Here is an 11,233-nt window from a genome sequence, read left to right as displayed (position 1 = left end):
GGGAAGAATGGTTTGAAGGAATTGGGGTAACAGGGGTAGTGGTGTTGCGTGAGGGATGGACTCTCATATCCCAGAATGCCATGGCCAATTCGGAGCTCCTGAGGAAAGGGGAAAGTGGGAGGCAAATGAAAGAAGAAGGATGTGTCCCTCAGGTCTGGTCCAGCCACTCAGCACGTTTGGGAGCCTTGCAAGTATGGATGTCCACTGCCTCCTCACAATCCTTGCACTCCACTGCACAACACCACTTGAACTTGCACTCGCATTTGGTGATGCGCTTGATGCGCGTGGTGTCATAGCCCCTCCCACAGCACATGACCTCACAGCCATCCGTACCTCGTGAGGACTTATTGCAGACACGACCTGCTGTTCCTAAGGAACCTGTGGTAGAAAGAGAATCGTTTAACGATTGCACTGCAAATTGTACAGCTCACGAGACAGCCGAGACTTCACAAAAATCATAAAACACCATCCCGATACTTCAAACCTTCACCATATTTCTGGTGGGCCTGAACAATTTTTGAATTCCTCTGGCCCATGCTTTGAATGAAGTGGCTCCCTTTCTGTATTCGCATGGCTAGTCTAAGGGTTAAATCCATAACGGACGCTCGCTCTCACGCTCAGGAGAGTCAGTGACAACAGAATATCCCTCTCCCTCTGCGCTCCCTTTCAAATCGATGTGAGAACCATGTTGGCAGGCAGAGAGAATGGGATTTGAAAAATGAGCCTGTTGTATCCTTGGGGTGCAAATTCCAAGAGGAGGAGGGGTTTAATGGAGGCAGCGGGGCACTGACCTGCTAAAATCACAGAGCCTTAAGCTGTCTGTCTCATTCTCTACTCAACCAAACATTGCACGTATGACTCATAGTAAAGTCTGAGAGCTGCACTGTTGGACAACTGTGGCAGCTGAAACATAATTTGAATCCAACCAAATGTCCTGACTTTGACCAGTCTATTGCATCTTTAGTATAAGAACAGCCTGGTGTGCTCATGTGTTTTTCCCATGGAATAACACAGGAAGATGCAGCTATGCTTGAAGAGTCTATTGCTGTTTTGTCCCTACAAGTGTAAGGAGTCAAAGAGGGAGAGTGTCAGGGATTAGCTGGCCAGAGGACTCCCCTCTCGTGACCCCCTCAGAGCTGTAGCCCCCCTGAGGCTCTCAGGTCAGAGGAGCTAAGTAGGGGCAGGTGTGAGAATCAGCTTACCGCTGCTACCAAATCACGATTTTCTCACTTACAGCTAGCTGACTCACACAGATTTTACTAGGCTTTGAATAAGTAGACTTGCTGCTTGTTACTTTTAGGATTTGGGACAAAGGCCATTTCTGCGAAAATCTAGCAATTCAGTTTCAGTCTTTACGGTTATATGATATGATTCACTTAAAAAAACTAAAGGTACTGGCTAGAAATTCTTATTCTGTCAAGACGTTTTAGTTTTACTAACAAAAGGGTGTTTGACTGATTTCTTCTGTTTTTTGGCTGTATATGCAAATTGAGACATTTTATTCATCTGTCAATAAATCTTTTGATAGAATGTCTTTGCTAATACACTTTGCCTGGTTAACAAGGCATAGACATGTAAAGGCTTGAGAGATTGACTTGGGGGTCAAAGGATATCAACCATGGCATGGACAGTCTATAAACCCTCTGCAGCTGTGGCCTGGTTTCTAAAGGGATTTGAGATGTTGACCTTGTTTTTGTCATGTCTCACAGACTCCCCATTCATCCGTGAGGTCTAACCAGAGCCAGGCATGCTTGAAAAGGATTACACACAAATGTCTTTTCTACATACATTATCAGCTGAGGTCCTACTGTGCCGTCCACGTGAACCCAAGTACCTGTGGTTCTTACAAAGATTGATGTCAACTATTAGAGTCTGTATAAGCTTATCGTAAAATTCTTACCATTTATCCAACCATATGTCAGGGGAGCACAAGGTCAAATTCACATAAACATTAAAAAGACTGTTTCAGGTCCTTCTCACACATGGACTCTTGGATTCATTTGGTTGTGATACAAACTGTTCTGTTTTTAAAAAAGGAACATTTATTCAGTGGTCCTGATTTTGAAAAAGGATTAACCAACCTGCAGCTTTGTCCATTAGACAGTAATCGGGTGAGTTCTCAAAGTACACTAGGTCGTTCTTGGTTGCTTTTCGGAAATCCTTATTGGCCACCGTGAATCCTGTGCCATCTTGATTCATGGTCACCTCAATGGCTCCATTGTACTTTTTGCGAAGATAGTCTCCTGTTTTTCGAAAATCCGACATTGCTAACCAACATGTCCTCAGCGTGCATGACCCACTTACACCATGGCACTTACACTCCAGCTTCATGAAGCGCTTCACAGCCTAGAAGCAAACAGGTAACATTGAGTCCAAAACCGATCATGATGCCCAACATATAGTCCACTAGGGAAATATGTTGTGGCTTCTTCACATTCATGATGATTTGAATGTTGTTTTAGTCTGTGTGTTGTCTATTTGAACACAAGCAATCATCAGAAATGTCACTTCCAATGATGTCTTTGAAGATATGATATAGCAGAACTACTATCCTGTATAACTGTACTCCATGTTAAAAAAATGTGTGAACGCTGTACTTTTAACCCTTTGTTCAGATCTATTTTCTGCGGCATTATTACAAGCTGCCATGGCATCATCAATCATCTTTGGTAAATAATAAAGCTGGGATGTTTCAGCACAGTTACCTATCTCTTTGTGTTGTATGAAAAACTAACAATATGCTATATCTTCCTAGGGGAATTTATTTCAAAAGCTTTGTCAACTGATTACTATGAGCAAATACTAGAGCACAACAAAGGATTCCTATTTTCTTATATCAATTTTAAATTAAATGAAGAAGTATGCATATGACATCGTACTGAAGGTTACAAATTATTGCCTTAGATCCTGACAGTGGTGCTTACCATTCTCCCACAACGGTTATTGTGCAGGTTCATCAAAGCCCGTGCATCCTTTACCGTCCTCTCTTTGGCGTCCACAAAGGCCTTGGCAAATTTGATGCCATAGTTGATGTTGTCACTGCAACCACCCCAGTCAAACTCGCCACGGTCATCACTGGCCCGTCCTCGTTTGTGGGGGTCACAGTTGCATGTCTTGAGCTCTCCTTGGCTGCAGGCCCTTGTGATAGCATAGACCACACCTGCTGAGGAGATGGCGTAGACAAAAGCGGCCTCTCGACTGCCTGCGGAGAAAACAGGGGGTTATGGAAGGGAACGCAGACTCGCGCTTGGGCACTTTGTCTTGTTTAACTGAGAGCTGCTCCCAATCCTAAACAGTATTGTACGCATCAGCACAGCTAATCCATCTGTCATTGATCAGTCCGTGTGGGCACGTCAGCCTCAAATGTAAGTGTTGCGTTTAAATGTTATTACATGCCTAATCCTACTTGGATGGGCTATTCTCAGCTTGAATAAATTGTTTAAAGACCAGAGAGAGATTTTGATGACCAAAAGATTTTGATACCTCACTCATCTTTGCCCTAGATGAAGTCATCTGAGGTGCAGCAGTAAGAATCAGTTTCAATCTTCACTCTTAAGAACATGTGGGTCTAGGCTCCAATCACACAGATTTAATTAATATTGGTAAATAATTCTGGTTAATTGGATTAATTGAATATTGATGAATAATGTGAACCGTTTACCTCACTTTGAGATGGAACGCAAGACATATTTTAGTGAAGTGAATTTGAACTGAAGAAAGCAAATTCAAAATTCAAATGTATACATTTGTATTGAGTGAACACCTTATAAGCACCTTATTACACATTTATAATGATGTTATAAAGACCTCATAATAATTAACAACTTTGAGTAAGTATGACTGAGCAGTTAAGTGGGGCAAAGTTCTGCAGATGTTATGAGATTGTTGATGTAAACAGAAACATTGCTGAAGCTTTAATTATGAAAATGTTCACTACTGCAAACTAATCTCTATGGCGAGAAGCAATGTAAAAGCATCTGGGTGGAGATCGCATAGGTCATATTTTGGAGTTATGGGTTGTTTTGTCCAAGGATGGATTGGTTGTTTACCATTGCATTGTTCTCTAGGAATTCTCTTGTGCTTTCATTCCCATTTCTTAAACTGCTGAAGAATGTGTGTAAGGTCAATAAGTCAGGAGAGATATTTTTGTCTGCCAGCCAAGTATATTTCTCCAAACATTTACATCTTCTGTTACCGCAGCTTACTGCTAACTCTGTTGTGGATTGGTTTCCATACTGTCAAGCTGAGAACAAGCTTCTTGTTCTCAGCTTGACAGTATGAATTGGATGTGAATGGCTCTTGGTATCATTCAAAGCCTTGAAGGTAACATGCACTTTTTCTCACTTGACCATGATCATTCACTGAACACAGTGCAACATATGTATTTAACGGCTGAATAATTTGGTTTAAGCTCTAAAGATTACTGATAAAAAGAAAGAAGAAGATTCAGCTGTATTTGGCCTTGCAGTAGAGGAGAATCTGGGAAGTTCAGAAAGACATGAGAGCATTTTCTAAATATATCCCGATACAGCTGTGTAACTCTCTTAAACTGGAAGCCCCAGTAAATACAAATGAAAATATGATGACAGCTTCACACTCTCTGTTCCATGTTTACTGGTTACACGGCCCATTGGAGATAATACACATAATCCACCAATACAAAATGTCTTTGTGTAATTTGTTTGTAGGATTGTCAGTGGGTAAAATATGGATGTGTGTGTGTGTGTGTGTGTGTGTGTGTGTGTGTGTGTGTGTGTGTGCGTATGTGCTGGTGCATTTATGGACACTGAAAAAATCTTGACATTCACCTCCAAAGAATAATAAGTGAATGCACTGTGCTTTTGTTTCACAAATGAAGCTATTTCAAACCACCATGTTATTTCAGAAAATCAACTTGCAAAATCATGACTTTTATTCACAAGAGAAAAGGCAGTGGTTTTATCAACCGAATATAAAATTTCTTGTTTGCGCAATTCAATCATCGTAACTGAGGTTCAACCCATGGCCAAAGAAAGCTACATTATGTATTTTTAGGATGACCTGAAATTCTGAAGAGTGATTACATTCATAAAGTAAGGTGACAATACCCACAGCACCAGGGAGCATTCCAAAGGTTTCAGAACATGCAGTTCTATATGTCCCCAGAAACATTTTCTCACATTTCAGTTAAGATATGATAGAAGTCCTAAAGAGGAAACAATAGTATGACACCAACAGCAGTCAAAATAGCAAATGACACGTCTCATTCACAAGTTCCTCACGTTCTCCAGAGATTTTACTCAACTTCACTGTTGCTCCAAACATGGAGGCCTTCCAGAGGCCTGTGTTCTGTCTCAAACTCATCCAAACTCGCCTTTTCTCAACATTTGCGAAGGATTTTCCATAGCTACAGCTCACCACCATCTTCAGCGAAAAAAAAAAAAAAAGCCAAAAAGACAAACATCTCTAAACACATTCAAGTGCCGGTGAGTAATTTGATATGTTCTTATGAATTAGATGAACTAGGACGTCCGTAAAAGAGTTAATGGTCCGAAAGAAGGAAAGTAGGCCCTTACTTGATTAACCTCTGTGTAATCAAGTAATAAAAACAGGCATGTGCAAGAAGGATTTTACACGTCCACCTTTAAGGAACCCCTGGTTTGTCAGATTGATCAGAAACATCTGATTTGTAAGGCTGTTTGAGACAGCAGGTTTTCAGATTCATTCAGTGTCAAAACATGTAAAACACTCTGATTATGTAGCATTTCGATATTTAAAGCATTTAATTTGATTTAAAGTACCTCTCTCTCTCTCTCTCTCTCTCTCTCTCTCCTTAAATTAACAAAAAAGTTGATTAAAGTGTAAAGTCAGGTACATTTGTAGTATTTGACTGCTCAGAGGAAGGAGACTCACTGCGTTGCATGACCCGGCCGAAAACAGTGTGATCCCGATCCAAAGTGCTGCAGTTCCAGCGGTGGTGGCGGAACTGGTGCTGGCACTCACGGATCCACTCTTTCGCACCCTCGCCAATGGACTGCATGATATCCGGGTGTCTCTGGCACAGCTGTCTCTGTTTGTTCACCAGACCAGGGATATTATCACAGATTACTCGTGCTCCCAGAGCCCCAATGTACCTACCAAACAATAAAAACAATGAAAATACCATGTTAAGTTTGTTTTGCTCTTTGTGTTGTCTCAAACCGCTGTCATAGACATTGATTTGTGCTTCAACTTAATGTGAGAAATGTAAGCAGGAGTCGTGCAAGTACTTGAACAGACACACAGTGATATACAAGTGTTTTCTTTTATTGTGTATATAAAAATATATGCTTATTAGCAGTAACTAACTATGGAACTGCATATAAACACATATATTCTATTTTGATTTTGTGTGTACTATATTACGTGGGTAGATGACTGACTCATTTCCTAAACAGTCAGCATGTATTTGTGATGAATCTGGGCACTTGTATCATTGAATTTCCAGTATCCCAGTATACACAGCCACAGCCCCATCTGTACAAATGTTGCTTGGGTCATTCAATCATTCAATCATTCAAGAACACATCATAGACAAACACCCTCCTCAACCTGCTCTAACAGTGTTCTAACGCCACGCTTATGACTGCTGACTTGACAAAATATGGTTCGCGTGTGTAGTGGAGAAAACTAAGCACCGGCAGCCAAGCATCCCTTCTCTGTCCCCCATTATCGCCGCAGGAGACGGAGGCCAGTTTCCACTCCTGTTATGGCCGTTTCACTTCGTCACCGGCTGCCTTGTGTTTACTCTCCTTCTTAAACGCCCCCATTACCGGTCACCCTGCGTCTCTGGCTCGGGCTTCGCTGAGGGAAAAGCTTGTCCTCGCGACAAGACTCTGACTTTTCAGCTGTCTGCCGTTTCTGAGACAGACGACTCAACGTGGGAGCGAAACGTTCTGTCACTCCTGTCAGCCCGAGACTGTTTAAAGAGAGTTGGCACCTCAGTTGTAAATGTTGTCTGGAAACGCTTCATGTTCACGTAGTCAAGCATTCAATATCTCATCGGTTTCCTGGCATTAGACATTGTTTTTTTCTGACACTTACTTACACCATACTCAAGGACATATTCAAATAAACTGGCAAAGTTATTATGGAAAACTTAAGTTTCAGAAAAATCATAGTCGCAACAGTAGGTATATCTGTTACTCAGTGGACACATTTTTGAGGTTTTTAAAACACTCCTTAGCATGGAAGTGACAGTAGAGTTTCAAGATACAATACTGTTTCATGTACAACCACACACTCTCTGGGACCGAGACAGAGCTACTGCCTGGTAATTGTTGGAATATTCATTCACTTATATCTCTGCAAGTACCTTAAGTGTATTGTGAAAAAAGTCTTTTTTTATAGAATGGTTTAATGTATGTGTAAATGTTTGTGTTTGAAGAGAAGGGTGGGAGAGCTCATGAAGTTATCCATTTGAGTGCTCAAGCTCTTCTTCAGGACAAATGATGGTAACACAAATCAAAGTTGACAGGTGTGGACTCCACTAAAGCTGGCAATCTCAGGCTCTTGTTTAAGAGGGCTTTACCTTGAGTGGTTCTGTGGTTTTCTCACTCTTACCCTAAAGGAGATCGGCACTTAGCCCATTACAGTTTGCTGGAAACAGACAGGGCTAGCCACTTTCTTTGCCTCTGCAGAGAGACCTGGTCTTTTACCGCACTGTGGTGAAGCTGTTTTATGCCTCTTGCTCTCTGGCATGGGGTGAGTGGTTGTGAAAGCCCCTAATCACTTCTGAATAGCCTCTGAAGGTGTGAACGAGGACACGAGCCCAGGAGACGTCTGTCTGCCTGCTCCAGGGTTCACATACACCCCACGCTGTGCGCGCACACACACACACACACACACACACACACACACACAGCGGCTCAACTTGGGGCCTGGCTTTTACAGCGCACTGTAAATCATTAGCTATAGGGATACAACAACATGCCGTAAAGAGAGTCAGGCCATTAACTAAGTGTTGATTTTCTTTTGCTTTGTGGCTGAGGTGACTGTGGGGTGGCCTGGGCTACAGTCAAGCATGAATGGAGAAAGAATGCATGACTACAAAATTTTGCCCACTCATGAAGATATGCTTAAGACCCGACTTGGCACATCAAACTCCCATCCTCACTGAGGGAGGACACCTACAAACATTGGTTGGACCTTTTACAGTGTAAAAACAATTTGCGTCTGGCCAGCAACACAGAGTAAACCTCAGCTGTAAAAGTCTCAGATACAGCAGAAATGGGTGTACATAAATACAAAGTTCTAAACAATGATATTTTAAGTCAAAAGTTGTAGATAAAATTCATGTATTCATTTTCTCCAAGCATTTGTCCTTTTTACCTTTTGGAGACATGAAGCGAAGAGATGAATAAATGTTTTTGTTTTGCTTTGTATTAATCATTTGTTGTTCTCTTTTTGTTTTGTCTTCGTGCGACATTACGTTTGTAGACAAAGACAAAATTGCTTTCTGCCATCTATCTCTCCACAAAAGGCACAAAAATGAGACACTTCACATTAACTGGGTGACTGGTCAGGTACACCAGAGATAGGCCACATCTGCCCTTCTAAATAGGCAAAGGATAGGTCTGAGAGTACAGCCAGCACATGGCTTCATCTCATCTTAGAACTGCTAAAGGGTCTGAGAGACCACACCAACATTTCAAGAGCTTTTCTCACGTTCATCTTTTACCTTCAATGCTAACGTTCTCATACACTTCTCTGAGAACCGTTCCTATATTTGCTCTGGCAGTTTTTTTGTTTTTAATCTATTGGCCTCTTCCAGTGAGTTGGACTGATTGCTAGAACTGATCCTCTCTGTTCGCCTTTCACTCTCATCCACCTGTGTAAAGGAATCCACAAATCACTGCCCCTTTACCTAGCGAGATGATGCTAACACATCGCTTTCAGTGTAGCTAAGGTCCAGAGTTCATTGCATGTTAAGCTTCAGGTAGCTGTCAGCTACATTTTCTGTCATAAGGTTGTTTGGGATTGTTTTCAGGGTGTGAGTGACGGATAGGAAATGCAGTAACTAAAGAAGACAGAACAGGCAAGAGAGAGGGAGGGCAAGAGAGAGAGAGAGAGAGACAGACAGACAGTGAGAGAGAGAGGACAGTAACAAGGGACTCACTATTTGGCAGACTGAACCACAAAGAGACCAAAAGCAATATGTAACTTTTCTATTTCTGTCTTTTACCTTCCAGTTTCAACAATAATAAATGCCCTTATCCATAAAACTAAATTTTTATATTGAGATATAATTAGACAGTACGTTAGACAATGACATCAGTAACCAATTATGGTAGACCTCAATGATAATTACTGTTTGGTTACAGTTTACCAGTGCTTCAATTTAACAGGCAATCATCATCATCATCGTCATCATCATCATCATAATAATTAAAGTGTTTCTAACATTTCCCAACCCCTCCACCTTCCTCTCGCTGCACATGCATGCTCATAAACAACTCTCTGTATGGTTTCTTTCGCCTTCACTAATACCTTATGCCATACCTTTATCCTTTTACATATCACCATTCCCCTAAATAACTGTGTGCTGTGCTTAAATCATGGTTTTTTAAAAGTTACCTGGCATATTAAAGCTGGTTCTGCCTCATTGTTCACTGTCTCCAGCTGAGCGTAGGTATGGGCAGGAGGGCTGCCCTGGATTACACTTAATGCATTATTGTTGCCAAACCGGCTGGCCAAATACCACAAACACGTAATGAAAACGGCGTAGGCTATAATTCTGGTGAAATTCCGTATAGTCCTAAATATTAAAAAAAATACCAGAAAAAATAACCTTTATTTTCACTTCTGTTTTCGAGTGATGGAATATTTACGAAAAAAAAGTTTCGCTCGTCAGTTTTGTGAGAGGTATGTCAATGAAGGGAACGTTCCGATTTATAAACGGCGGGGGAAAGGGATGTGGGGGGAGACACAACCCCTAGAGCAATTAAGGAGTTAAGTACCAGCCTCAAACGCACAGCAGCACTGCCTTCACCGGGATATTACTCCTAACCTAAAACATCACCAGTTCACTTGACATGGTTCAGAAACCGTGCACTCCTAATTCTTACAGATCCTTATATATCCAAGTCCCTCTGTCACCTCCAAATCTTGAAGTTTTCCATTATTACATGCGTTGCGTTGTGATTAAAATAATTCTACCTTTCGTACAAAAACGTGGTTTTGTAGTCATCGTTTCTCAGTATAACTGAACTCATCAGGATCGTACTGCAGACTACAGGGGATAGTGGGATGAGAAATAATTCAGCTGCGTTTTTAACCTACAGGTTCACTGAGTGCAAAAAGGAAGAAGCGTGTGAACGGATGGCGAACATTTCCCCGAATACTTGCAGTTTGCCATTATATGCTAGCAACCGGTTTAAAACGAGCACATGCGTAGAAAACACCGATATCCTTACTAAGCGCAAAACAGCCGTGGTCAGGTTTGAGGTTGAGTGATTTTATACTTTATAAATTTGCTGTGAATATAATTTAAACGATAGAAAATCATTATTTTACTTCAACTCAGAAAGGATACTCTGACATTGTATTCCACAAGAAACGGGTTACAGATAGTTTGATTATTTCCAATAAACTAGTAATTGTAACCTTCATCCCGATCAGTGTTAATCAACAATTCTAGCAATGGTGCTAGTAACGTTTGTTATTGTAATCAAGCATCTGATAAGAATCTCTAGTAAAAGACAAATTGTTCCTGTTATCGACATACAAAAGGCCAAGGAAAACATTTTAAAGACAATACAGTGAATTTACAAGGAACTCCCCGACAGCAATAGATCACTTGGAAGATATTAAGATTCCCTTACATCCATCCAGATAATATCCCTGTTGATTTTTGTGGTGTGACCTCTTAAGACTAGAGATGTTTTATTGTACTTACCACCATGAAGAATCCACTCTAGGAGTGAGCATGAGAAGTAGTAAAATAAATGCGCAATACAGTCTGGAGGTGGCTTTTGCGCCGTCTGATGAAGATGCGCCACTTCTGGATAGATGTTTTAATCCAGAGCCTCCAGTACCAAAGGTATTTTTAACGTGGGTCCCGTGGGCTTTACTAAAACCGAACATGATTAAATTTGTCCTCTAATTAAGAGCTGAAAAGCGAGAAAAATCAATCTGAATTTGTGCGCTATCAGGACAGATTGTCATTATTGGAACTGCTCGTGCTTGTCCAGTTGTAACTCTCCTTCAGGACGAA

The 11,233-nt window shown here is 41.2% G+C and overlaps 1 protein-coding gene across 1 annotated transcript; it reads right to left on the bottom strand.

Annotated features, from left to right (window-relative positions):
- wnt2bb (wingless-type MMTV integration site family, member 2Bb) lies at positions 1-10,990 on the bottom strand. Its single transcript, XM_030783741.1, has 5 exons — positions 10,916-10,990; positions 5,893-6,113; positions 2,925-3,202; positions 2,082-2,325; positions 1-378 (listed from the first exon to the last, which is right to left on the bottom strand). The coding sequence occupies exons 1-5, from the start codon at positions 10,945-10,947 to the stop codon at positions 149-151; spliced, it is 1,005 nt and encodes a 334-aa protein (XP_030639601.1). The 5' UTR covers positions 10,948-10,990; the 3' UTR covers positions 1-148.
- Between the last annotated feature and the right edge of the window lie 243 nt (positions 10,991-11,233).

This window comes from Chanos chanos, chromosome 9 (assembly GCF_902362185.1).
Source record: "Chanos chanos chromosome 9, fChaCha1.1, whole genome shotgun sequence".
Classification (NCBI taxonomy): Eukaryota; Metazoa; Chordata; class Actinopteri; order Gonorynchiformes; family Chanidae; genus Chanos; species Chanos chanos.
This window is presented reverse-complemented; position numbering and strand designations above follow the sequence as displayed.